At 39.1% G+C, this 24,261-nt stretch overlaps 3 protein-coding genes across 3 annotated transcripts in view; 2 read left to right on the plus strand and 1 right to left on the minus strand.

Annotated features, from left to right (window-relative positions):
- LOC115692627 (protein PIR) overlaps positions 1-6,283 on the plus strand; it is a 32,015-nt gene extending 25,732 nt beyond the window's left edge. The window contains exons 23-30 of the mRNA XM_056309359.1: positions 526-675; positions 911-1,054; positions 2,935-3,022; positions 3,153-3,280; positions 3,491-3,698; positions 4,567-4,739; positions 5,200-5,406; positions 5,750-6,283. Of these exons, the coding sequence (XP_056165334.1) occupies positions 526-675; positions 911-1,054; positions 2,935-3,022; positions 3,153-3,280; positions 3,491-3,698; positions 4,567-4,739; positions 5,200-5,406; positions 5,750-5,944 (1,293 nt within the window). The 3' untranslated portion in view covers positions 5,945-6,283. The remainder of the gene's footprint in view (positions 1-525; positions 676-910; positions 1,055-2,934; positions 3,023-3,152; positions 3,281-3,490; positions 3,699-4,566; positions 4,740-5,199; positions 5,407-5,749) is intronic.
- Positions 6,284-15,051: 8,768 nt separating this feature from the next.
- Positions 15,052-19,352, plus strand: LOC115692653 (probable leucine-rich repeat receptor-like protein kinase At5g63930). The gene is made up of 2 exons (XM_030619579.2): positions 15,052-18,630; positions 18,828-19,352. Exons 1-2 carry the CDS (start codon positions 15,708-15,710, stop codon positions 19,187-19,189), a joined length of 3,285 nt encoding a protein of 1,094 aa, XP_030475439.1. The 5' UTR covers positions 15,052-15,707; the 3' UTR covers positions 19,190-19,352.
- Positions 19,353-20,602: 1,250 nt separating this feature from the next.
- Positions 20,603-22,228, minus strand: LOC115692654 (uncharacterized). The gene is made up of 4 exons (XM_030619582.2): positions 21,807-22,228; positions 21,446-21,694; positions 21,036-21,302; positions 20,603-20,926 (listed from the first exon to the last, which is right to left on the minus strand). The coding sequence occupies exons 1-4, from the start codon at positions 21,810-21,812 to the stop codon at positions 20,873-20,875; spliced, it is 576 nt and encodes a 191-aa protein (XP_030475442.1). The 5' UTR covers positions 21,813-22,228; the 3' UTR covers positions 20,603-20,872.
- Positions 22,229-24,261: the final 2,033 nt, after the last annotated feature.

Raw genomic sequence — 24,261 nt, forward strand, 5'->3', positions numbered from 1 at the left:
TTTTCAGGTACTAGTTAAACGTAATTTGCAGACATTTGTTGAGGATAGGGTAGAATAATGGAATCTCCCAGAGTAAGGTGAGTCATGTCTTAGTTTGTATCTGATAACACATCATTAACGAAGATCTTGGAATAGCCTCTTAAAACACATTAATGAACATCAAAAGATAACCAGGATGGCAGCATTTCTAAAGAAGATTCTGTAGTTTAACATGAGGAACATGTCTATTAGATGAGCTTTTCACTGCTTATTCTTTTATCTGCAAGTTAATGATCTGTCATGATTTCTCTGTCATATTATCTGCTAGTTATGATCAAATAAGGTGCGTAAGTACCTGTGATTTTTTAAAGTTGGTTCGGTATTACAGTTTGACATACACGTAAGTTTGTCTATATGAATGCATACACACACACCTTATAGTTTGCCAACATCCAATCAATAACGCAATGTATGATCCGATGTTGCTGCAAATTTGTCATTGATGTCCTTAGCAAATGTTCACTTCAATTTTTTTCCCATTTCCAGATTTGGTCAGAGATGCAAAACGATTTCTTGCCCAACTTCATTCTTTGTAATACTACTCAACGATTCATCCGTTCTTCAAAGGTGGCATCAGTTCCTGTTCAAAAGCATTCTGTTCCCTATGCAAAGCCCAATTTCTACTGTGGTACTCAAGTAAGTTAGTGGGTTGATTTTACTTTAAACTTAGAAAATTAGAATCTGCTATTTTAAAGTTACTTCTTTTTTTAACTTAACACCAAATTTTTGGCATACTGTTGTATAAATTAAAGTATTACTTTTTGGTGGGAAATTTAATTGTGGCTTACTGGAAGGACTTTAAGCCCATACAAGCAGTTGCTTAACTTTGTTCGTTGCTCTTCGTAATCATTCCTTCTTGTTGTCATCATAGGATTTGAATTCTGCACATCAGAGTTTTGCGCGACTTCACAGTGGGTTCTTTGGTATGCCGCATATGTTTTCGATGGTTAAACTTCTAGGTTCAAGGTCATTGCCTTGGCTCATCAGAGCACTGCTGGACCATATCTCAAATAAGGTACTTTTAGAATCTCATACTTACTTCTCTTTTGTTTTAACATCCCCAACAATCTGTTCTTTCCTAATTGGAGTCCGCATGGTCTACATTGTCAATACATTATATTTCTGCTCTTTATATTAATTTGGAATTTTTCGCATTCTGATTTGTGTATTGTAATACTTCAAACAGAATAGATGTTATCAATTAAATATGGTCAACTAAGGGAGTGTTTACTGGGGGAAGGGGGGGGGGAGATTTGTTGGGGTGGCTGTAGCTTTTTTACTATGGTATTTTGGGTCCACCATCACTTTTAGTTTTGCTTATTTTTTGCTTTTAAGTAAACCATTAAGTTTGACCAAAAAAAAAAGAGTAAACCATTAAGAAATGAAATAAGATCAAATTAATTGAAATCCCAAAAATTGACAAAATTTCTAAAGTACTGTATAAATACTTTGTTATTAAATCCAAATGCTCCTCTGGAAAAGGCTCTATTACCTTCTAGACCTCCGAAGCAAATGAATATTAAATAAGTAAAGGAAGAAAGAAAGTACAAAATAGGGAATGCTGCCTGAAGATTAACCATCCTATGCTTGAGGGAAAATGGCTTGACTTCTAGGAAAATATAGAGATAGATTCTACAAGTATATTCTTGAATTGTGTAAACAAACCTTCCGTTTCAACCAATAGTACCAAATTGATTTAGAATTTGGTAAATCAGATTGTAGGAGAACCATAAACCTTTTATGGTGTTGTAAAGTCTCATCATAATAATTAATGAAATCTTACATGAGAAGAGAGTCAAAATCTCATGTCTTTTGTGGATGCATTATGCTTTATGAAAATCCATATTGAGATAATCAGTGGTAACACATGGCAATATTACCTTTAACTAATTTCTTTGATTTGGAATAAATAGAATTTTAGTGGAACTTTGTGGAATGTTAGAATAATTAAATATTAAACCACGCCTTCATCTAACAGCTTAAGCTTTTAGAACAGTTGGCAGTGGTTCCATCAAAATCTCACATTGTATCAGAGCTGAAGGTCCTGAGTTCAAATCTTTCGAGGCCTCATTTGCCTCTCTAATTAAATATGTTCACGCTTAGTACTAGGCAAACAGACCAAATTAAGCGTGGGGGGGAGTGTTAAAATAATTAAATATTAAACCACGCCTTCATCTAACAGCTTAAGCTTTTAGAACCGTTGGCAATAGTCCCACCAAAATCTCACACTATACATTTGTTTTCCTTTGGCAAAGACCACATAGTTCTGCTATCTGCTATATGCCTGAAATTTTTGAGCTCAAAATTTGACAAATCTTTGGGAATCTGAGAGTCAAGAAACTAATTAGCTTATTAAAAAGAATAAGTACAGATGTTCAGATCTTTGGCATCAGAAAAACTACATTTCAATTTGTTCTCCTTATAGGTTTTGTTAGGTAGACCATCTTAGATGGTTATGTGGAGTGGTATTTTCTTAGTACCTCAAGTATAAATTTTTTTCTTCTTTTTGAAGGAGAAAAGGTGAAACACGTGCAAGATCCACAAGACTCCAAGAAGTAACTTGTTTTAACATTTCTTGAATGACTTCACCCAGCATTTATGAAATAATTCTGAGCAAAATAATTTCTTCTTAGCTATCAAGAAGTCCTAAGTATTTTCTTCACAGAGAATATTCCTTGATAACCAGATGATGTTCCGTCTTGACTGGCCTTGACTCGGGATTGAGGAAATAATTCTGAGCAAAGTCATTTCTCCTTAGCTATGAAGAAGTCCAAATTTTTTACTTTGCATCGATGCCTTTTTTTTGTGCTAAATTTGGAAATCTTTTGAATAATCTCCGAGAATGTAAAATCTTTATCCTGGGTTTGTCTAATCTCCAATTTCTTTCATGTTCAGATTACTACCATAGAACCTATGATAGCGGGATTACAAGAAGCATTGCCCAAATCAATTGGATTGCTTCCTTTTGATGGTGGCGTGACAGGTAACTGATAACATTAGCAACGTTTTTCAAGTGATTTTTGTCACAAATTTTCTTACTCAATATATAAACAGATTGTTTCTCTGGTAACGTTATTCTAAATCCACCTTTTTCTCGTTGACTTCTTATATAGGCTGTATGAGGCTTATCAAAGAGCAACTTAACTGGGGGAAGAAATCAGAGCTTAAAGCAGAGGTGCTTCGTGGGATCAAAGAGATAGGAAGCGCTTTATATTGGATTGGGCTTCTTGATATAGCATTGGTCAGTGCTCTAACCTTTTCTTGTCTGAAATTTGAATGTCGTCCCGCTGAAAGTTTTATGTACTTATGCATGCATATGCTAAATGCTTGTAAGACTTGCTCGGTTGTTCCTCTAGTTTTCTGAATCTTATAATGTTCTATGACAACAGTTCTATGGGAATTGCCTCATTCATTTTATATCCTTATTCTTACTACATCACATCTATAACAGAGGGAATTAGACACCACACACTTCATGCAGACTGCACCTTGGCTGGGTATGATTCCAGGTGCAGATGGGCAGATAATGCAAGCTCAAGATGGTGGAGTCAGCCCTATAGTTAACCTTTTCAAATCAGCAACCACTGCCATTGTTTCTAACCCAGTTTGCGCAAGTCCAATGTCCTTTCACACCATGGCAAAACAGGCTGAAGCTGCTGGTAATTAATTGTCTATCAGCCATTTCTATTATTGAGCCATATTCTCTCTGCTTAGTCCTACCGTTGCAGTCCCACTTGTGTTTTTGACAAGTTTTGTGTAAGTTGTTGGATGTAGAGAGCTTGTATAAAGAAAAGAAGCATTTTGCACATAGCAGAGTTGCCTTCCTGCTTCAAATGTTGACTCACACGTTTCTGGCTTACCCCCAGATGCAGAATAGATTCAAGAAATTTCATAAACTGGATTGGAAGATGGTAAATTGGGAACAAGAGAGCTGGGTGATGCAATAGGAGATTGGCAGTTGCACATATGAAAATATAGCCTGCCCCTTAGTTTAGTATGACAGTGCATACACTCCCTTAGCTTGATTTAGAGATAATTTCCAAGAAAATTTAACAAATGTCTCAATGTTTTGCCAGTTTTTATATTAAAAACTTTACTGCATGATCGATTTGAAGACCTATTGATTCTGGCTATCGATTCTACCTACCCACCCGTGTCGGTTCCGGGTACAAGTACCCTTCTCTAAATCAAACTTCTCCTTGCTATAATGGTTCAGTTGCTCAAATCTTTGAGGGAGCACCCTTGTAATTTTTATTTCCTCTTACAAATACGAAATTCCTCTGTTAAGGTACTAATTTAACGTCAAAAATCTCATTGCACAGGTCACTTGGAGTTAGTTTACATAAAAAAGACTTTTCTTCCTTTGCTATACTTCATTATACTTTTACCTCTTAATGCAATCGACTAAAATTTTGCATCAACAGTCAATATGGAGGAAAACAGGACAATAACTTCCCTTGATGATGTCTGTAGTTTCTGTTTAATTGGCATTGCAGATGCATGACTGACTTCTCGTTTTAATTGCAGATTTACTGTACAAGGCTAACATAAATATGGGAAGTATCTTGGAGTATGCCCTTGCTTTTACAAGTGCTGCGCTAGATAAATATTGCAGTAAATGGAGTGCTGCACCCAAAACAGGTTTTATTGACATTACAACCTCAAAGGACTTCTACCGCATCTACAGTGGCCTCCAAATTGTAAGTTGATGTCAACATATTCTTTTCCTGTTTGTTCTGTAACAACTAAAAGTCAAAAATATCTTGATCTTAATGGGTTGTAGAAGCCTATCCAATTTCATACATCAGGGTTCTGTGGGAGATTTGTTTGGCTATAGATACATCGTCAATCCAATGTTTCCTTCTTTTGGGATGGATTCTACTTTTTGGTTATTTTGATAGTGAAGCATTCAGTAATTTTTCCTTGTGGATGTTGGCCACCTTGAATGGATGGGTCAATATTGGAAAAGGTTTACCTCTTTTGATTTGCTGTAATATGTTCCTACATCAAGGCAAATGCTGTTCCTGCTATGTTGGTGGCCAGGTCTCTATGGAATTAGTACTCTGAAAGTATAGTCAAAACACTCGCTCATGTGGAGACCTATCGATATATTAAATAACCACCTTCATGCTGAATGTTCTCTTAATTCTTCAAATATAGGGGTATGTGGAGGAGTCTGTTCAAATGCAATCACCAAGCCATGAAGTATTGGGGGATTCAGTTGCCTGGGGTGGTTGTACCATCATGTACTTGCTTGGGCAGCAGCTGCACTTCGAGCTATTTGATTTTTCATATCAGGTCCTCAATGTTGCCGAGGTAGAGGGAGTGTCCCCTACGCATGCGCACAAGAATCCTCCTTCCCTGCAGGTAAAACATGGGCCAAATTTCGTCATAAAATCTTCCCCGACCAGAATACAGTTCAAGAGACTCTTCCGACCTGAAAATTCAAGGGTTTCATGTAGTATGTGGCAAATAAGGCCATATAACGACTCATGTAAAGCAAGCAGTCTATATTTTGAATTTCTTCTCACATTAGGCGATAGCAATTGGTTGTCTTCCTTTTTCTTTCATAAAGCAGCTCAACAGGGTTTGGACCAGATGCTAGCGCTGCGTTGGAATGCACTTGATGTGCTGTATTGATCAATCTAATAAACTTGGCTTGCATTTTTCTGTTTCATATTTTAATGTGCTTGTATTCATCTTTAAACAGGGTTGGGAGGCGCTCTTGGAAGCTCTGAAGAAAGCTAGGAGGTTAAACAATCATGTGTTCTCCATGTTGAAAGCGCGGTGTCCACTCGAAGACAAAACAGCTTGTGCCATTAAGCAAAGCGGTGCACCCCTTCATCGAATCAAGTTCGAGAACACCGTGTCCGCATTCGAAACACTGCCACAGAAAGGTGCCTGAACAACGCTATTTCTTTAACTTTTCTTCTTGCAAGATCACCCTATCATGAGCGTGCCTAATGGAGAGGTATTCAGCATCGATGTTTCTGACTGTATGTAGTTATTCTCTTGTAGAGAGAGAGAGAGAGAGAGAGAGAGAGAGAGAGTTTTAAGACTCCCATTTCGGTTGGTAATGGGAATGAATTGCTTTACTCCCAAGTAAAAAGCTTATAATCCTAAAAGATAATCTCAAGAGTTGTCCTAGAGGAAATATACCCGTCACAACTTGGCTATATCATATCTTTCAGTACCTCAAAACACATGCATCATCGTGTCTTATGATAACATTTGTCCTCTTGCGGAGATTACATCTCTCTCTCTCTCTCTCTCTCTCTCTCTCTCTCTCTCTCTCTCTCTTCCAAGCTCAACGATATCCCGGACATGTTCTTGATTCATTTGACTTTATTGAGATTCTACGGTTGCTTCCGACTCATTTTCGAATACATTAAACTAGAAAAGACCGTGGTCATGTTATATGGTTAGATGGCGTCCTTATCCTCTCTTCCCATTTTGAGAACAATCAGTTCGGCCGACAAGTAAACCACATAAACAAATTACGATGAACTGGCGGATTAGACAGTGAGTTTACCCCCTTGACTGACTGTATCTGAATTGAAGACAACATTAGCTTTCTCTACTTGACATCTCAAACTATATATTATATTTTCTGTGGATATTTGATGGAGTGACAAGAACTAAACCACTTCGAAATCATGTAGTCTGATTAACGACTTTGAAAACTCAAATGATCTTTTTCTAATCGAACATAGCAAGGCTTTGCAATAGAATTTCTTGAAGTAACCTTAGGAGTCAAAAAAACATTGCTTATTAGTGGCCTATCTTGATTCTGTGAGGTAGGCTTTATGGATGTGTTTTTTATTTTAATGTGCCAGTGCCTGCACGTCTCACTCTCTCAATTCCCCTTGTAATCTTCTTCGGGGAGAGGGAATATCCTTTGGAAATTTTATATCCCGGTGATTCCAAGGTTCGGACGAAGATCGAGATAAAATCTTTTAAGGACTCAGAATTATAATGTGACGGGACAATTTCTAGATGAATATTCATCTAAATGAGACATTATTTAAAGTACCTATCAAGAACCTACTCATTTTTCACCATTGTTCAATTCGCAACACATGGAGGCATAGGCGCACCATAAATTGTCTTGGAATTGGACACCCTCAGCCTCTTAAGACATGAAAACATGTGGTTGGCTTGTAGCCTTTGTGGATCACATGTGATTGCATAACCAGGAATCATGAACTTCATTCCACAAAGTCAAATCCACACAATCAAGTTGTCGCACAGCAAAATTTCGACCCGAGAAAAACAAACTGAGATTATAAATAAAAAAAAATAGGACCATGAAGGAAAAGAAAAGCAAATGATTCCTACCAACAATACCAATAATTTAACACAAGGAGCTGAATCCACCTTGGGGAGTTGTATCCCATGACATGCGTGGGTCCATGGAAGCAATGTGGATGGCTCTTCCGACTCGTGGGTCTCCACTCATCCAACTCTTATTTTCAAGGCATGAATCATTCCTAGATCCTTTGGGTCGGTTTGAGTGCAATTCAAAGTCATCTTTTGACTTGTTCTCTCACTTCCGTGGCCAGACTTTCTAGTACATTCTGTTTCCTTTTTCTTTGGTCCAAATGATTCAGGAGAACGACCTTATGATCAAAACGAAGATGGATACAACGTTTTCAATTTGAAACAAGACTTTTACACGAACACCTCAAATCTGATAAATAAATAAAAAAACTATACGCGGGCATTTAAAGTTACCCCGAATTCACTCGTTAGAGTAGTTTACGAATTAAAATTTTGTTCATTTTGTGTGCATATATATAGGTACATGCGGTTTCTTCCATCTGACGAAGGATGATAGTAGTCTGAGTTGCCATGATTAAACATTTCTCATGAAGAACCCAAAAGAGAAGTGTAGAGCAATTTGAGACTCAAATGCCACCAAGGATCCCAAACTGAGGAATGTGTGATTATTTTTCCTAACGTTGGAGAGTTCCTTAAGAGAATAAACTACATCGAGGCCCCTTTTGTAGTGACAGTCGCTGTCCTAATACACTAAAGGGCAGCTCCGGAGTTATCTGGTTTTTCTTTTTTCTAATCTATATTGCTTCTAATTTGATCTACATGCACATAGATTATCATGACAATACAGATGGATGTAAAAGACAAGCAACATGTGATATCGCGCCGGTAAATAATAAAGTAAGAGGAGGAATTTTATGGGAAATGGACTTCCTTGATATGTAAAAGAGGTCGTCATCCGTGACGAAAGCTAAGGGGAATTTGGTAATCAACTAGTCTCTTAGCTACTTTCCTGAGTGGGTGATATTGTGACGCGGACACCCGGTTGCAGATGGCTTTGTGGAGCATTTGGATAAACACATATCTAGCAGACATTTCCTGAACAACAATTCCGTGTAGTGCGCTAGAAAACAGTTATAACTTTTGATCCATGACGAGTTATGGAACCATTGATACCAAACTAGAAAGCTCGCTTCGAGCACTACACTTCGGCCAAACCGGATACCTCATTTGCAAAGGGCTTTGGGACCTCAAAATTCATCGTTTGAGGCGTGTTTCTGGACACTTTTCTATTTTTATGTCATTTTTTCACATTATCTTATACTTTTGTTTATTTTTTTTTTGAACTCTTTACCGCTCAGGGTTATTTTCAAGTTCCAATGTCACCTAAGGTTAGCAATTTTTTTTTATTTATCTTTTCAATGCATCGGACATCTTTTTGTATATTTTATAGAATACAAAAAAGGAGATTTCTTTCTATGGTTGTTCCTGTGACCGTGTGCACCTGAATGCTTGTTTGTGAATCTTTACTGTGGCAACGAACAGGTTACCTGCTCTTAACGGTCAAAGCAAACCGTTTCATTCTAAATTATTGTCGAATCCATGTTTATCTATCCCTTAGTTGCATTATATTGCCACAAAAATAATTATCTTCCACACTAGATGCGTACGATTCTTCCTCTCACTTATTTCTTTTGGCGGGAATTTTTTTATTGGCCAAATACCCTAGAAAAACCTTGAACTTTTCGCTTTCTACAGAAACTTTTGAGATTTGTATAAAAACTCTAGATTTACCACTCCTAATTTTTGTTTGTTTTTCCAAGCTTTTTTATTTCTACAACTTTCTTCAACCGCTCTACCAGGAAACCTAAGGCAAGATTGTAGATATACTTAGACTTAAAAAGGAATTTAAGTAAACATAGAGTTTATTCATGGGACAGGACGGACTTGAGGAAGATTATGACCGAGCTTGAATAATTTCCAAAGGCTGGTTCTACAACTAGAAGGGTTTAAAAGCAGAAAATCAGTAGGCATAATTTGTTTAGATCAGGCAAGTTGTGCAATCCAACCGCAAGCAATAGCCAATATATTGTTAAAATCTTATTTCGTGTATAAATAAACAGTGGTAATAATTTCCACAAACAGGACTAGGACAAAAATATATATTCTCGTTTTTGTCGACTTCCAGTCATTTCATAAATGAATGTAGGTTTCTACTTATGCATAAAACCGTAATGTGATTGTCATTATGTTGTGGTGTAATAAAACTGTAATATCTATTGCATTGTTTGGTTTAACCGTTTAAGTAATGTAATACCTATTATAATATGTAATATGTGCTAACAGAATTTAAAAAATATCCTAAAATCAGAGTTAGAGAATATTATAATTATCACTTTAATAGTCAATCAAAATGTAAATATATTTATTTATTTATTGATTGTTACAATTGAAAATTAATTAAGTACATCTGATTATGTTTACAATAAGTATTACATTTTAGTAATTATGAATTTAATAGCGAATCATGAGTGTAATAACTCATATATTAATTATCAAGATATCACAACTTAATATATAAATTTCTATCGATCATCTAATAATTGGTTTATGATTAGATTTAACCATATAATATGTGATCATATAAAAGTAAACCTTCTTTATTCCATAATTAACAGTATGATCGAAATAATAATTATATTACAATTTGAGCATTAAATCTATATTCTTAAGTTATGAAAATTTACATAACCAGACCTAATGGGGAGCAACTAATATCATGCTATATTATGTTATGAATGGCTTTGATCATAATAAATAATTATGTATAACCAAGATAACCTAAATACTATTAAATTATTTATTTATTTATTATGTGACATTCTATTTTTTAATCATAGAATATATTATTAGAGTCAAGATAAGTACAGTTGATGTTATCGTTATAAATACTACAAATGAATTTAGGTGTAATTAATATACTTTAATTATTATAAATGATCCAACATTGATATAGTGAGTGAGAAAAAAAAAAGACAGATATTTTGGGAATAGTCTAACTGTAAAGGCTAATGACACAGGAGTCGATGTAATAGTTATTACCGCTTTGCCATAATGGTTACGACAATGGCTGTAATGGAAATTACACTGAAATAACTATCACAGCAAGCAAAAACTACAATAATTGGGCCAGTAATGTAATAGCCATTACTGCAACTAAACATGTTGTAAGTGTAAGTTAAATATTTATTAGTACATTCGTTTTCATAAAAGTTACAATAAGCTGTCAAACCTAAAAGAGTATGGCAAGTATAGAGAGCTTACCACACCTCTTACGAAAGTTGCGACACCTCTTTATAATATTAAAAAAAAAAAGCACCGTGAAAATCTATACTTAACAAGCTCTTGATCATGCCAATGTCGGCCCAATTCAAAAAAAAACCCTCAACTTTACACTTTGTCCCAAATATACCCTGAACTTTTTTTTGTCTCAAGAAAAACCACAAACTTTTATCTAAGTCCCAAATCTGCCTCCCGTTAAAAATCCATCCAATTAACGTCGGAAAAAAAAAAAAAACAGAGGCAGGCGGTGTGGCGGTGGCCAAGCCTTCGCGGTGGCCGCCGCCACAGCCCGCCGGGAAGGAGCGGCGGCCTCGCCACAGGCCTTCCCGAAGCCGGCGACCCTCGCCGGCCAGGGCGAGCCGCCGCGAGCGCGCGCCCCCGATCTGGGGAGGCGCGACCCTCGCGCCGAGATCGGGGCCGCGCGCCCTCGCCGGCGGCTAGCCGAGGGTCCGGCGAGGGTCGTCGGCCCTCGTTTGGGCCTTCTCGAAGGCCGGCGACCCTCGCCGGCCCCGGGCGAGCCAGCCGGCGGCGCGCGGCCCCCGATCTGGGGGAGGCGCGACCCTCGCCCAGATCGGGGCCGCGGGCCCTCGCCCGACGGCTCGCTGGGGCCGGCGGGGTCGCCGGCCCTCGCCGGGCCTTCTTGAAGAAGGCCGGCCCGAGCGAGCCGCCGGCGAGGGTCGCCGGCCTTCGGGAAGGCCCGGGCGAGGGTCGCCGGCCTTCGGGAAGGCCCAGGCGAGGGCCGCCGCTCCTTCCCGGCGGCTGTGGCGGCGGCCACCGGCGAAGGCTTGGCCACGGCCGCAGCTGCCGATTCTCTATTTTTTTTTTTTTTTTCTGACGTTAATTGGACGGATTTTTAACGGGAGGGCGGATTTGGGACTTAGATAAAAGTTTGTGATTTTTCTTGAGACAAAAAAAAGTTCAGGGTATATTTGGGATAAAGTGTAAAGTTGAAGGTTTTTTTTGGAATTGGGCCTGCCAATGTCACAACTTAAAATTAGTGTGCCCCCGACGCTATTCAACTGCATAATTGCTATCCATATGACAAAACCCAATTCCATCTTCAGAAACCCACTTGGGAGATTGATTAAGATAAGCTCCAATGGGTACAATCAACTTTGAACAAACCCACCACCTTTGCTTCAAAAGTGTTCTTTATTTTAATGTGTTAATTTTTGCACACCTAACATCTCCAAATTCTTTTATATATCCGTCTTTCTCAAAAAGAGGGAATACTCTCTTTTCGCCTTACATTCTAGAAACCTGAGGTCCGAATGAGGTGGAAGATGAAGCAATTTAAAGACTTACTCGGGTTGGAACTGCAAAATTGTTATCCATCTAACAGAACCCAGCTTTGTCTTCAGAAACCCACTTGACAGATTGATAAAGGCTGCGCATGACAACGATTCTGTGCCCGGAAACAGATTCTGCTCAGAAATAATTCTTTTTTATTCTGTACCCAGAATTGATTCTGAGCATTTTAAGGTGTTTGTTAACGGCCCAAAATTCCATTCCTGGAATAGAAAAAGAACAGAAATGTATTTGGTAACGCCACAAAATTTCTTTATATTAATAATATTTTTAAATATTTTAATATTTCTTTCTTTTTTTTCTTTTCTTTTTTTCTTTTCCTCCTTCTTGGCCATGGCCTGCTCGCTGGCCATGACCGGTAAAATCTTTTTTATTAATAATATTTTTATTAAAAGTATTTTTTCTTTTTTATGGCCATGGCCTGGTCGCCGGCCATGACTGGTAAAATATTTTTTTTATTAATAATATTTTTTATTAATAATATTTTTATTTTTTTGGCCATGGCCGGTAAAATATTTTTTTATTAATAATATTTTTTATTAAAATATTTTTATTAAAAATATACATTTTTATTTTTTTGGGCCATGGCCGGTAAAATATTTTTTTATTAATAATATTTTTTATTAAAATATTTTTATTAAAAATATATATTTTTATTTTTTTTTGCCATGGCCTGATCGCCGGCCATGGCTGGTAAAATATTTTTTTATTAAAATATTTATATTAAAAATATATTTTTTTCTTTTTTTTGGCCATGGCTTGATCACCGGTCATGGCCTGTAAAATATTTTTTTATTAATAATATTTTTATTAAAAATATATTTTTTTATTTTTTTTCCATGGCCTGGTTGCTGGCCATGGCCGGCAAAATATTTTTTTATTAATAATATTTTTATTAAAAATATATTGTTTTTCTTTTTTTGCCATGGCCTAGTCATCAGCCATGGCAGGTAAAATATTTTTTTTATTAATAATATTTTTTATTAAAAATATATTTTTTTCTTTTTTTTTTGCCATGGCATGGTCACTGGCCATGGGCGGTAAAATATTTTTTTATTTTAATAATATTTTTTATTAATAATATTTTTTATTAAAATATTTTATTCTCGTCAGATCCGGCGAGGGCGGTCCTCGGGCCGGACATTAGAAGCTACATTAAAAACCAAGAAAATGAAGAAGAAAAAAAAATTGATTCTCAAAATTGTTCCCAGAATCAAGAAGCTACTTTTTTTTTATTCTTGAAAACTGATTCTGGGAACAATTTTTGACAAAATTGTGCCCAGAATCAAAAAATTAAACAAACGCATTTCTGTTCTCAAATTGATTCTGGGAACAAAAGAATAAAATCAAACACTGTTTGGCAAATTATCATGCGCAGTCTAAGACAAGCTCCAACAGGTACGGTCAAACTTTGAACGTACCCACCACCCCTGCTTGAGCGTTGACCCACTTCTGTCGAAGTCTACCCTGCCAAGTACATTGGCATTAACTGTTGGCAAAGTCCAAGTCTACCTTGGATCTCAATGGAACTGATTGTCATCATACATATGACTAGAATTTGTTATTTCAAGGGGGATTACTTTAGAGATTGGACACCGGTGTACGTTTTCAGAACTTGCTAAAACATGCTTTAAAAAATGGAAATTTCTTGTTTTTATCTTTTTAAGGTAGGTTATTTTCGTAATATGTATTACTTTCTCAATCAATATATGAACTTGATAAGCCTTTTCTGAATCTCCTATTTTCTATCCGGAATTTTGACGCGGGGAAAATTTGATTCGTGAGATTATTAAGTATTTCAAGATATGAAACTTGTTATTTAAGAGTAAATTTCACGTCATTAAACTGGGATGAATATTGATGGGGTTAATACCACAAAAAACCCTAAACTGGTACACTTGTGATAAATTTACTATAAACTAATTTTTTGACAACAAAAAACTCCAAATTAGTACACATTTGACAAATTTACCTTTCATTAGTTTTCATTAAATTTTACCGTCAAATTTCTAAGTTGGATGACACGTAATAGTTGACTAGCGTACCAATTTAGGGTTTTACCTCTCCATTTGTCACATGTTTATCAATTTGTGATTTTTTATGGTATTAATCCAATTTAACGGAGGGTAAATTTATTATAAAAATACTAATTTACGATTTTTATGGTTAAAAAATTAATTTTAGATAAATAGGAATTTTTTGTGGTATTAACGAAGCTATAGCAGGAAAATAGGACTAAGGGTCTGTTTGGCAACTTGCCAAATAGTGATTGATTATGTTCTTTTGTTCCTAGAATCAGTTTGGGAACAGAAATCCGTTTGTTAAATTTTTTGTGCCCGGGCACAATTTTGCAAAAAATTATGCCCAGAATCAGTTTTGGAACAGAATCAAGAATAAAAAAAAGTAGTTTCTTGATTCTGGAACAATTTTTTCAGAACTGATTCTTCTTGATTTTTTTTTTTGTTCTTCGGCCCTGCCACCCGCTAGCCATCGCCGCCGGCTGCCGGCGACCGGCCAAAGGCCAGGGCCGACGAGGGCGTCACGGCCCTCGCCACTTGGGTGAGGGCAGCTCACGGCCTCGCCCAGCCAAGGCGAGGCCGACCTCGCCGTCGCCACTTAGGTCCGTCGCCTGGGTGACGACGGACCTGGGTGGCGAGGGCGAGGGCGAGGGCGAGGGCGGCAGCGAGGGCTGCAACACCCTCGCCAGCCTTGGCCTGTGGCCAATCGCCAACACCGGTGGCCGGCCATGGCTAAGAAAGGAAGGAGAAAGAAAGAAAAAAAAAGAAATATTAAAAAATTCAAAATATTATTAATAAAAAAAAATTTGTGTAATTACCAAATGTATTTCTGTTCTTTTTCTATTCTAAGAATGAAAATTTTGGGTAGTTACCAATTGCTGCTTAGAAATTATTTTTGGGCATTGACTCAAAAAAAATTATTTCTGCCCATGATTGCTATGCGAAGCCTAAGAAACTGACCACTGCTGTACTCACTTTCTTATTGACCTGTATAGAAATGAAACGTGGCGGGTCTCTGACTCTCTTCCAGTATTATCAAAGCATTATACTGTGCATTGTCCTGACAGATGGAGTGAGGGTTGAAAGTATGCTTTGTCGGCCATAACTATCTCTCTCTCTCTCTCTCTCTCTCTACCTTGTAAAGGTTTACCATCCTTCGTGTTCATCTATAGCTCATAGAAAAACTTTCACTTTTTGAGCACTTGGGTTTCTATGTTTCTGCTTTCTTGATGATAATAGTCACAAAAAGGGTTTTTGCATCTTTATTGCACTTTGAAGTAGAAGGGAAGACCACTGGCGAATAGTAAAGCCGTTTACTTGCATTCGTTACGTGACTCTTCTCGATTAAAAAGATTTTCCTTTTGGTCAAATATTCTGCTGATAACCAGAATAGAAAGATTCTCCTTTCCATGGTTTTTGGTTTCTCTCGTGGGGTAAAAAGGAGGTACGTGAGGCCCTTCTTCTTCTTCTTCTTCTTCTTCTTCCTCATATTTTTCGCCCAAAATCCAATCCTTTGATGGGAACTTTGTTTATTTGCATTCTTGTCGCGTCTGCATTTCGAGTTGGGGTACGAGTTTCTTCGACATTCGACACTTGGCTTATGTGAAACTGAATCATATTCAAGAACAGAAGCTTGAGAGGAAGAGTTCTATTTGACCCTGTTTTAAATGCAACATATAGAGGGGACTTTTTCATGGTTGAGTGATTGTGCTGGTTTGGAATATGGAGAGATTGAAATGGGTGTTTCTGGCCATTAACTGTGTTGTGGCTGCTTTTCTGGATCAGTCTCTGGGGCTTGATGAGGAAGGTCAATACCTTTTAGAAATAAAACAGAGCTTCATTGATCAATTCAATCATCTCACTAGCTGGAATGTTAATGACCCAACTCCTTGTGGATGGAATGGTGTGAATTGTACGTATAGTTACCACGATCAAGTCGTGTACTCTCTCAACTTGAGCTCGATGAATCTCTCCGGATCTTTATCTCCTAGTATTGGCAAACTGGTTGGCTTGACCTATCTTGATCTCTCTTTCAATAAGTTGTCCGGAAATATACCGGGAGAAATAGGCAACTGTTCGGGTCTCGAGGTCATCAAATTGAACAATAATCAGTTTGAAGGCGAAATACCAGCGGAATTGTGCAGGCTGGGGTGTCTGACATCCTTGAACATCTGCAACAACAAGATTTCCGGGCCTTTTCCTGATGGGCTCGGAAACCTTTCCTCGCTGTCCGAACTGGTTGCATACTCGAACAACATCACAGGATCGCTGCCACGTACTCTTGGGAATCTGAAGAGCCTGATGACTTTCCGTGCCGGACAGAATTTAATTTCTGGAAGTTTGCCTTCAGAATTGGGCGGATGCAACAGTTTACAGCTTCTCGGTCTAGCGCAGAACAAGTTAACGGGAAACATTCCAATGGAACTCGGAATGCTCCAGAGCTTGACTGACTTGATTCTTTGGGACAATCAGCTTTCTGGGGTGGTGCCTAAAGAGCTCGGAAACTGTACAAGTTTAGAGACTCTTGCTCTTTACAAGAACAATCTTGTGGGCGGAATACCGAGAGAGCTTGGCAACCTGATGTTTCTGAAGAAGCTGTATGTATACTGGAACCAGTTAAACGGAACGATACCAAGAGAAATTGGCAACCTTTCTTTAGCTACAGAAATAGATTTCTCGGAGAATTTCCTGACGGGGGAGATACCGATTGAGTTTGGGCGTATTACAGGGTTGAAATTGCTCTACCTTTTCCAGAATCAGTTAACAGGTGACATCCCCAACGAGCTTGCTGACTTGAAGAATCTAACGAAGCTCGATCTGTCCATCAACAGTCTTACTGGTCCCATCCCTTTGGGGTTTCAGTATCTGACAGAGCTTTACAGGTTGCAACTCTTCAACAACTGGCTGAGCGGCATCATTCCTCCGGGGCTTGGCGTTTATAGCAAACTCTGGGTGGTTGACTTATCGGAGAACTTGTTGACGGGGAAAATTCCCCGGTATCTGTGCATGAATTCCAATCTGATTTTGCTGAACTTGGGGTCGAACATGCTCACAGGTAATATTCCTAGGGGAATCTCGAACTGCAAGTCCCTCGTGCAGCTTCAGCTCGTCGGAAATAACTTCCAAGGCACTCTTCCACCAGATTTATGCAACCTGGTAAACCTTTCTACTATCGAATTGGATCAGAATAAGTTCAGTGGTCCCATACCTCCACAAATTGGTGAATGCACAACACTGCAAAGGCTTCACCTTTCCAATAATTACTTTGTGTCTGAGTTGCCGAGAGAGATTGGTAATCTCTCTCAACTGGTGACTTTCAACGTCTCGTCAAACTCGCTTACCGGGCAGATTCCACCCGAGATCTTCATGTGCCGGAGGCTTCAACGGCTTGATCTGAACCGTAACAATTTCATGGGTGCTTTGCCGAGTGAGGTCGGAAACCTTTCCCAATTGGAGCTTCTCATGCTTTCCGATAACAGGCTCTCGGGCACCATACCTGTCATGCTTGGGAACCTGAACCGATTGACCGAGCTAGAGATGGGGGGGAATTCGTTCTCCGGGGCTATACCGGCTGAGCTTGGAGCGCTCTCGAGCTTGCAGATTGCCCTAAATCTGAGTTACAACAACCTGTCTGGGGAAATCCCACCTGAGCTTGGGAATCTTGTTCTCCTGGAGTACCTCCTGCTCAACAATAACCGCTTGACCGGTTCGATCCCCAGCTCCTTTAGGAGTCTCTCAAGCTTACTAGGTTGCAACTTCTCGTGCAATGTCTTATCCGGACCTTTGCCTTCTTTGTTGCTGCTCGATACCATGCCTGTGAGTAGCTTTCTCGGGAACGAAGGGCTGTGCGGCGGACCCCTCGGAAATTGCAATGCCTCTCTGTCTTCACCTTCTTTACGCCCAGAAACAAACAGCCAAAGTTCAAAATTAGCTAAAGTTGTCACCATAGTAGCAGCTGCGATTGGTGGGATTTCTTTCATTTTAATCCTAGTTGTCCTGTTTTTTATGAGAAGGCCAGTTGAGACTGTTGCACCTTTGCAAGAAAAACCGGTTTCTTCGCCAGTCTCCGACATTTACTTCTCCCCAAAGGAAGGTTTCACTTTCCAAGACTTGGTCATGGCAACCGATAACTTCAGCGATAGCTTCGTCATTGGGAGGGGAGCTTGTGGGACGGTGTATAGAGCGGTGTTGCCAACCGGCAAAACCATCGCTGTCAAGAAGTTAGCGTCCAATAGAGAGGGAAACAACATGGACAACAGCTTCCATGCGGAAATACTGACTCTTGGGAAGATCAGGCACCGGAATATCGTGAAGCTATATGGCTTCTGTTATCATCAGGGCTCGAATCTCCTCCTTTACGAGTACATGGCAAGGGGTAGCTTAGGGGAATCGCTCCAAGGGTCAGCCTGCAATCTCGATTGGCCAAGGCGTTTCTTTATTGCTCTTGGAGCCGCAGAGGGGCTTGCGTACCTGCACCATGACTGCGTGCCTCGGATTTTCCACCGGGACATTAAATCAAACAACATCCTGTTAGACGATAAGTTCGAAGCCCATGTAGGAGATTTTGGATTGGCAAAGGTTATCGACATGCCGCAATCCAAATCTATGTCCGCAGTGGCAGGCTCTTATGGCTACATCGCCCCTGGTGAGTATCAATAGGAACCCCCACCACCCCCCCTCTCCCTCCGCCTTCAAAGAAATCTAATTCCAAATCAACGAGCCGTCGAATTACACGCAATAATTTGGTTATGAATCAGCAATCTGCCTTCAAGTTATATTCTAAAACACCATCCATTTGACAGATCTAGGACTCTCATAATGTTCTTGACCTTGAAATGGCAGAGTATGCATATACCATGAAAGTTTCCGAGAAGTGCGACATCTACAGCTATGGAGTCGTCTTGATGGAGCTGCTGACAGGAAGGACACCGGTGCAACCCCTGGAGCAAGGTGGCGACCTCGTGACTTGGGTGCGAAATTACATCCTAGAACACTCGTTATCTCCCGGAGTGCTTGATGTGAGAGTGGACTTACAGGACGAGAGCACCGTATCTCACATGATCATGATCTTGAAGATCGCTCTGCGTTGCACGAGCATGTCTCCATCAGATCGCCCGACGATGCGGGAAGTCATCGCGAAGCTCATTGAGTCTGGTGAGAGGGAAGGGAAGTTTAACTGTTATCCTAGTGATGACACTGATTAGAGAAAGGAATCTTGAATACTCTATATTATGACATTGAATGACTCAGGTTATGTAGGATGATCTTTTGGTGTTTGATTCATCCTTGTTTTATCTTATTAGAGATAGAAATTACTGCTTGTACATTCCTGAACACTGAATTTTATAGTTCTCTGTTTCTTCCGTATACCATTTTCTTTCATTGATCTTCTCATCTTTCTTTTTCTTTTTTTTTCTTTTTGCATGGTAAACAGCATTTACTTACTTGATTATCAAGCAGCAGTTGACATACTACAAAGGATTGAAATGAGGAGGCACTTGACTTGGTGACTTGTGGCTTGAATATCAATTTGATCATGGGAGTTTACCCTTAATTATCGACTTTAAAAAATAAAAAGAGCAGAGGCGGAATGAGGAGCGAAATGATTTTCTAACTCATCATTTATGAATCATTTTTCGGCGATAAGCAAATCCAAATTTTTACACAAGTCCCACGAGCAAATTCTTTTGAATCTCCAAAGATGCTCAATAATTTGCCTAAAGTCAAAAGGCAATAGTTATGCAAATATAAAGTAGGTAGCAAACATTAGGCGACATTTTCGTTGACATCGTTTCCATGTCTGAAGAATAAAAGTTGATTTGCAGAAGCGTGAACAATAGTTGACTTGCGATGATCTCAAGAATAAAAGGAGCCTAATTTCGGCGCAAATGTCCTCTTGATCAACAGAAGCATGCTTGACATTGATTAATGGATACTGCAAGGTCACAAGTGTCTTAATGAGCGTCCCAAAGTCTTGTTTTTCCCGGAAAAGCACTAAATCCGTTGTTTTTACAACATCGGAATTCTTCTAGCTGTAGTGAATCTATTCCCGTGACATGATAGCTTATGATCGCCGGTCGCTACTTTACTTTTCGCTCAATTGCCTTTCTGAAAGGTCATCAGCAGCTTGGAATGCGTTGGCATTTTCGGGATGCATCAAACATGAGAATTGCCAGCTTTGATATTGTGACGTTCGACATCTTACTCAGTGTCGCATGCATTGTGTCAACATCCAAAGCTGCTTTGAGAAATTATCGTTTTCTTTAGATGCAATAGTTTCACAACCGGATGTATGAATGGACGGTGCGGAGCAAATAAGGACGTGTCACCAAAGTGAAGCTCGTGAGTTGCTGAATAAGTTGGAAGAGAAGGAACTGCTGTTCGAATGATAATACCTAGCTACAATAACAAGTCGTCCTGCTTCGAAGTTTCTATCCAATTCAGTCCATAAATCGAACTTGGGAAAGTTCTCCCTAGTTGAACCGAACCAGATCGACAATTTCAATTCGACCTGAGTTCAATTCAAACCGGTTCAAACTGTTCCATGCTCATTTAAGTGTGTCAACAGCAAAATAAAGTCTGCTCATTAGGCTATTCAGCTCGATTATTTCGATCTCTTTGCTCCCTGAATGACTGAATTTCAAATTAATCACCGCTATCACCCACTCGTAAAGCTCCTAAATAAGTACATTAAGAATGATCACGAGGCTGGAGTGTGGCCATCTTGGAATTCAGAAATGTACTTTCTACCTCCTCGATCTATACTCGATATATATTATATCAACTCTCTCCACACATTTTCGGCAAAAAAAACAATACCATAATAAAAGAAACTATAAGTGTGAACATTCTTGAGTTCTCACTAGCACTGGACCTGGACGATGAGCTTAAGCTGAGCAAACCGGAACCAGACATCTTGAGATGAACCCCAGCATCTTCTTCTGAATCAATGTGAGAGGAAAACGTGTCAAAGCATTCATCAAAGCGACAGTCTTCGTAAATAGATCAACCGTATCAACAAGGGAGCGAGAGAGAGACAGAGACACTGACCCTCTTGGTGGTGCGAAGGAGGTCAGGGGAAATTTTGTAGAGATCTTCATCGACGGGCTTCGGGGGTCGTCTTCGTCGGGCCATTTGAGGATAGGCGACCGAACCGGCGTCGTCTTCTTGCAGTTTATCAACAATCTTGTTCTTGATGTTGCCAGTCCGTGACACGTAGCGCTGTTCCTTTGGCGGTTCTGGGACGTCACCGTCGCACGTTCTAGATTGCTTTTCTGACTCCTTGACATGCGCAAGTCGCTTTTCCCTCACTCTTGTCTGCTAGAGAGACGGGTCCCGTTACAACAGTTTTCACATTAACAAAATGAAAATTAACACAGGCACACCATTTTTAAGGTCGCTGATCCCTTCGTAACATGACCTATGCTTGGATGTTTCAACAAAACCGAAGGCGAACCAACCTTTCGAGGAGGGACACCAAGAGGAGCAGCACGAGGATGATGACGACGATGTTGATGTCTCTCTTCAGACAAGCCAGCACCGACGTGTGGCTGCGGCCGACCGCATTCGCCGGAAGAAGAAGAAGAGCAGTGAGAGCGGACCAAGCCAGCTTGCCTGGCGCACTCGAAGTACTGGGTGATGGGAAGCTGGTTTGCGTAATCCCAGTTCCCAAACGCCGGAATCTGCCCACTCCTCTTGTGATAATTCTCCTGAGTTGTTGCACCGAACACAACCAAAAACAAGCTTCAGACCCAAAAGAAAAAAAGGAACAGAACTCGGTGACAAAAGACAGATAACAGGAGTCAAACGATGCAAACTTACTTCCATACCACACACCCCAGCACAAGAAGCCAAGAACAAAGAGACAGAGAGAGGGAGTGGAAGATAGAGTGAGAACTGAGAACAGAGAGAAAAAGACGAGCTGATCTTTCTGTTTCTTGTCTCTTTTTCTTTAGGATTTTGGGGGATCTTTCACTAGATGGTGAAAAGGGTTGAGAGCAAAAAAGGTTAAAAGGAGGGAGTCGTCTCGGGATTGCCCAGAAACTCCAAAGGCTCCAAACTCAAATCTGGCTATGCGTTTTGACAGCAGAGAATTTTAGAGAGCAAAATCAGTGAATCGTGATGTTGAAGCTCAAGTCTCCATTTAAAGGCAACACAGCAGCAATGCACAGAGGTGAGGAGAAAGGACTAGAGAGAGAGAGAGAGAGAGAGAGAGAGAAGGAACTGTTGAAAAGGGTGATAGTTTTTCAACCTTTTGTCAGATTGTCCATGCCTCATGAAGAAATGTTACTTATTGTATTCACTATTCACCACCCTCTTTATAATATTTAATCTACAATACCATCTACGGATCTACCTTTGAAACTAGCTTGTGCGGAAAAGGTTTTCTTGAGTACTATTTGTCTTTGCTCTTTTTTCTTCTTTTTTTTTTGACATTCATGTATCTATATTTATATATTTAAGTTTAAAGTGAGTTTTGTCTCACTTTTTGCAACTTTTCTAAATTATCCCGCGATAATCAATAAAAGATATACCTATGCATCCGAGGCAAAAGTAAATTTCGTCTCACTTTCAGTGACCTTTCCAAATTATCTTTATATTAATAAATAAGAAGATATAATTAACATTTCTGAAAATTTCTCCTTTTAATCCACTTGTTTATATATCCGCTCATTTCTTTTTTATACACAACCACCAAACTTTGCCATAGCGTCCCAACGCACTAGTTATTGATTTAAGGAAGAAAACATAAATTCTCATATTTTTTACTCTCACGTTCCTAGTCATTTTGGGTCTGCCTCAAGCGATTTTCATTTCTAACTTTCGATTTTTGCAAGTTATGTTATACTTGCGCTTTGACTTTCATTTAACCCGAAACGCTTGAAAGATGTCAAATATCAAACTATTGACACGTAGCATCGTACATAACTTTCTTTAATTCTTCAAATTGGACATAATATTTTTTGTTATCAAATTTTAAAGAGAAAAACCTAAGTAATAGTCCAATGCTTCTCACCTTTCTTTTATTAACCTGAGTTCACTTGGCATGTACTGCAGAGGAGGAGGAGATGCATTTGAATTTGATGGCCTCAGTTAAGAAAAAGGAAAGCAAAGTGGAGTTTAGGTGAGAGTGCACAGTGCTAAAGAAAAAGAAAAGAAAGGGGAAGGAGGTTCTGAATTTGATTGTAGTGGATGGTGACTTTGCTGGATTTTTCCTACTGATGATTTGGACATTTGCGTGTTTCCCACTTAAAGACCCACTCATGATGAAAAGGAACTTGTTAAGAAGAATTGATGTTGTTGACATATATATTGATTAATTGCACTATATTTATATTGAGCATTCGAAGATGGTTCATTTTTCTAATATTCATTTTCGATTATTCTGCATGATATTAGTTTTAAAAATAAGATTTAGTATTGCTAGAGTGCAATATTGGAGGGGAAAAAGTTTCCTTATTGGTGTTACATACTATTGCTGTGTACACATGCTAAGGAAAAAGAAAATTATAAAAGGACTTATACAAGAAACCGCATCGGTGTAATTTTTCTTTTGCAAAAGGCACTTGTAAGATCAAGACTCATGTGCGTCGCCATGTTAAATATCAGTCATGTGCACACATGTTATGATTTCTTTTTCTTCTTTCTTTTTTGGTCATGACACATGTTATGATTTCAAGAGCATTATTTATATAAAACGATTGCATTATTGGTATCTCAATAAAAATCCAGAAAAATACCGGTCCATGAAATGTTTGTGCACTTCAGAGGGGTTTTCTTTTGAATCAGTAATAGGATAAGAATGGGCTATCAATATTGTCGATCTCCTAAACTTTACCCAATGAGTTCTACACAAGTAGTCTGAATGTTTGGTTTTGGCCATATAATCACCGCTCATATCGAGTAATCCGGTTACCGCCGCACCCTCAAACGTGAGTTGGTGTAAACCCCTACACCTATACTTCAATGAGGGGCTCGCTCATAATGCGTTTCGCAAGTTTTGGCAATTATCATATATGACACATGCTCGAGAACCCAAAGTCAAACATTTTGCACACTTGGGGATGAGGTGCCAAATATATAAATAGAAATTACTATTAACCAACAGTTATAATAGCTCAACGGTTCCGTACAAGCTTGTCTTTTATAAGGCCGAAGGATCGAGCGATGCCGCGGGCAAAACTCTGACCTTACTTTACTCTTGCGCACCTTTGCCTCGTGTGAAGAGAGTTTAGGACTACGAACCGCTAACCTCGGATCTTGAGGTCTTTATCGA

The sequence above is a fragment of the Syzygium oleosum genome, unplaced genomic scaffold (genome assembly GCF_021117445.2).
Source record: "Syzygium oleosum isolate NSW1041296 unplaced genomic scaffold, Sole_v2.1 Sole_v2.03, whole genome shotgun sequence".
Lineage (NCBI taxonomy): Eukaryota > Viridiplantae > Streptophyta > Magnoliopsida > Myrtales > Myrtaceae > Syzygium > Syzygium oleosum.

Coding starts and splice junctions, on each gene's coding strand:
- LOC115692654 (XM_030619582.2), bottom strand. Junction 21,303..21,445: donor TTGGTGTCCCTCCTCGAAAG/GTTGGTTCGCCT, acceptor TCTCTCTAGCAG/ACAAGAGTGAGGGAAAAGCG. Junction 20,927..21,035: donor TCCTTCGCACCACCAAGAGG/GTCAGTGTCTCT, acceptor ACATTGATTCAG/AAGAAGATGCTGGGGTTCAT.
- LOC115692653 (XM_030619579.2), top strand. CDS start 15,708: ATGGAGAGATTGAAATGGGTGTTTCTGGCCATTAACTGTGTTGTGGCT. Junction 18,631..18,827: donor TTATGGCTACATCGCCCCTG/GTGAGTATCAAT, acceptor TTGAAATGGCAG/AGTATGCATATACCATGAAA.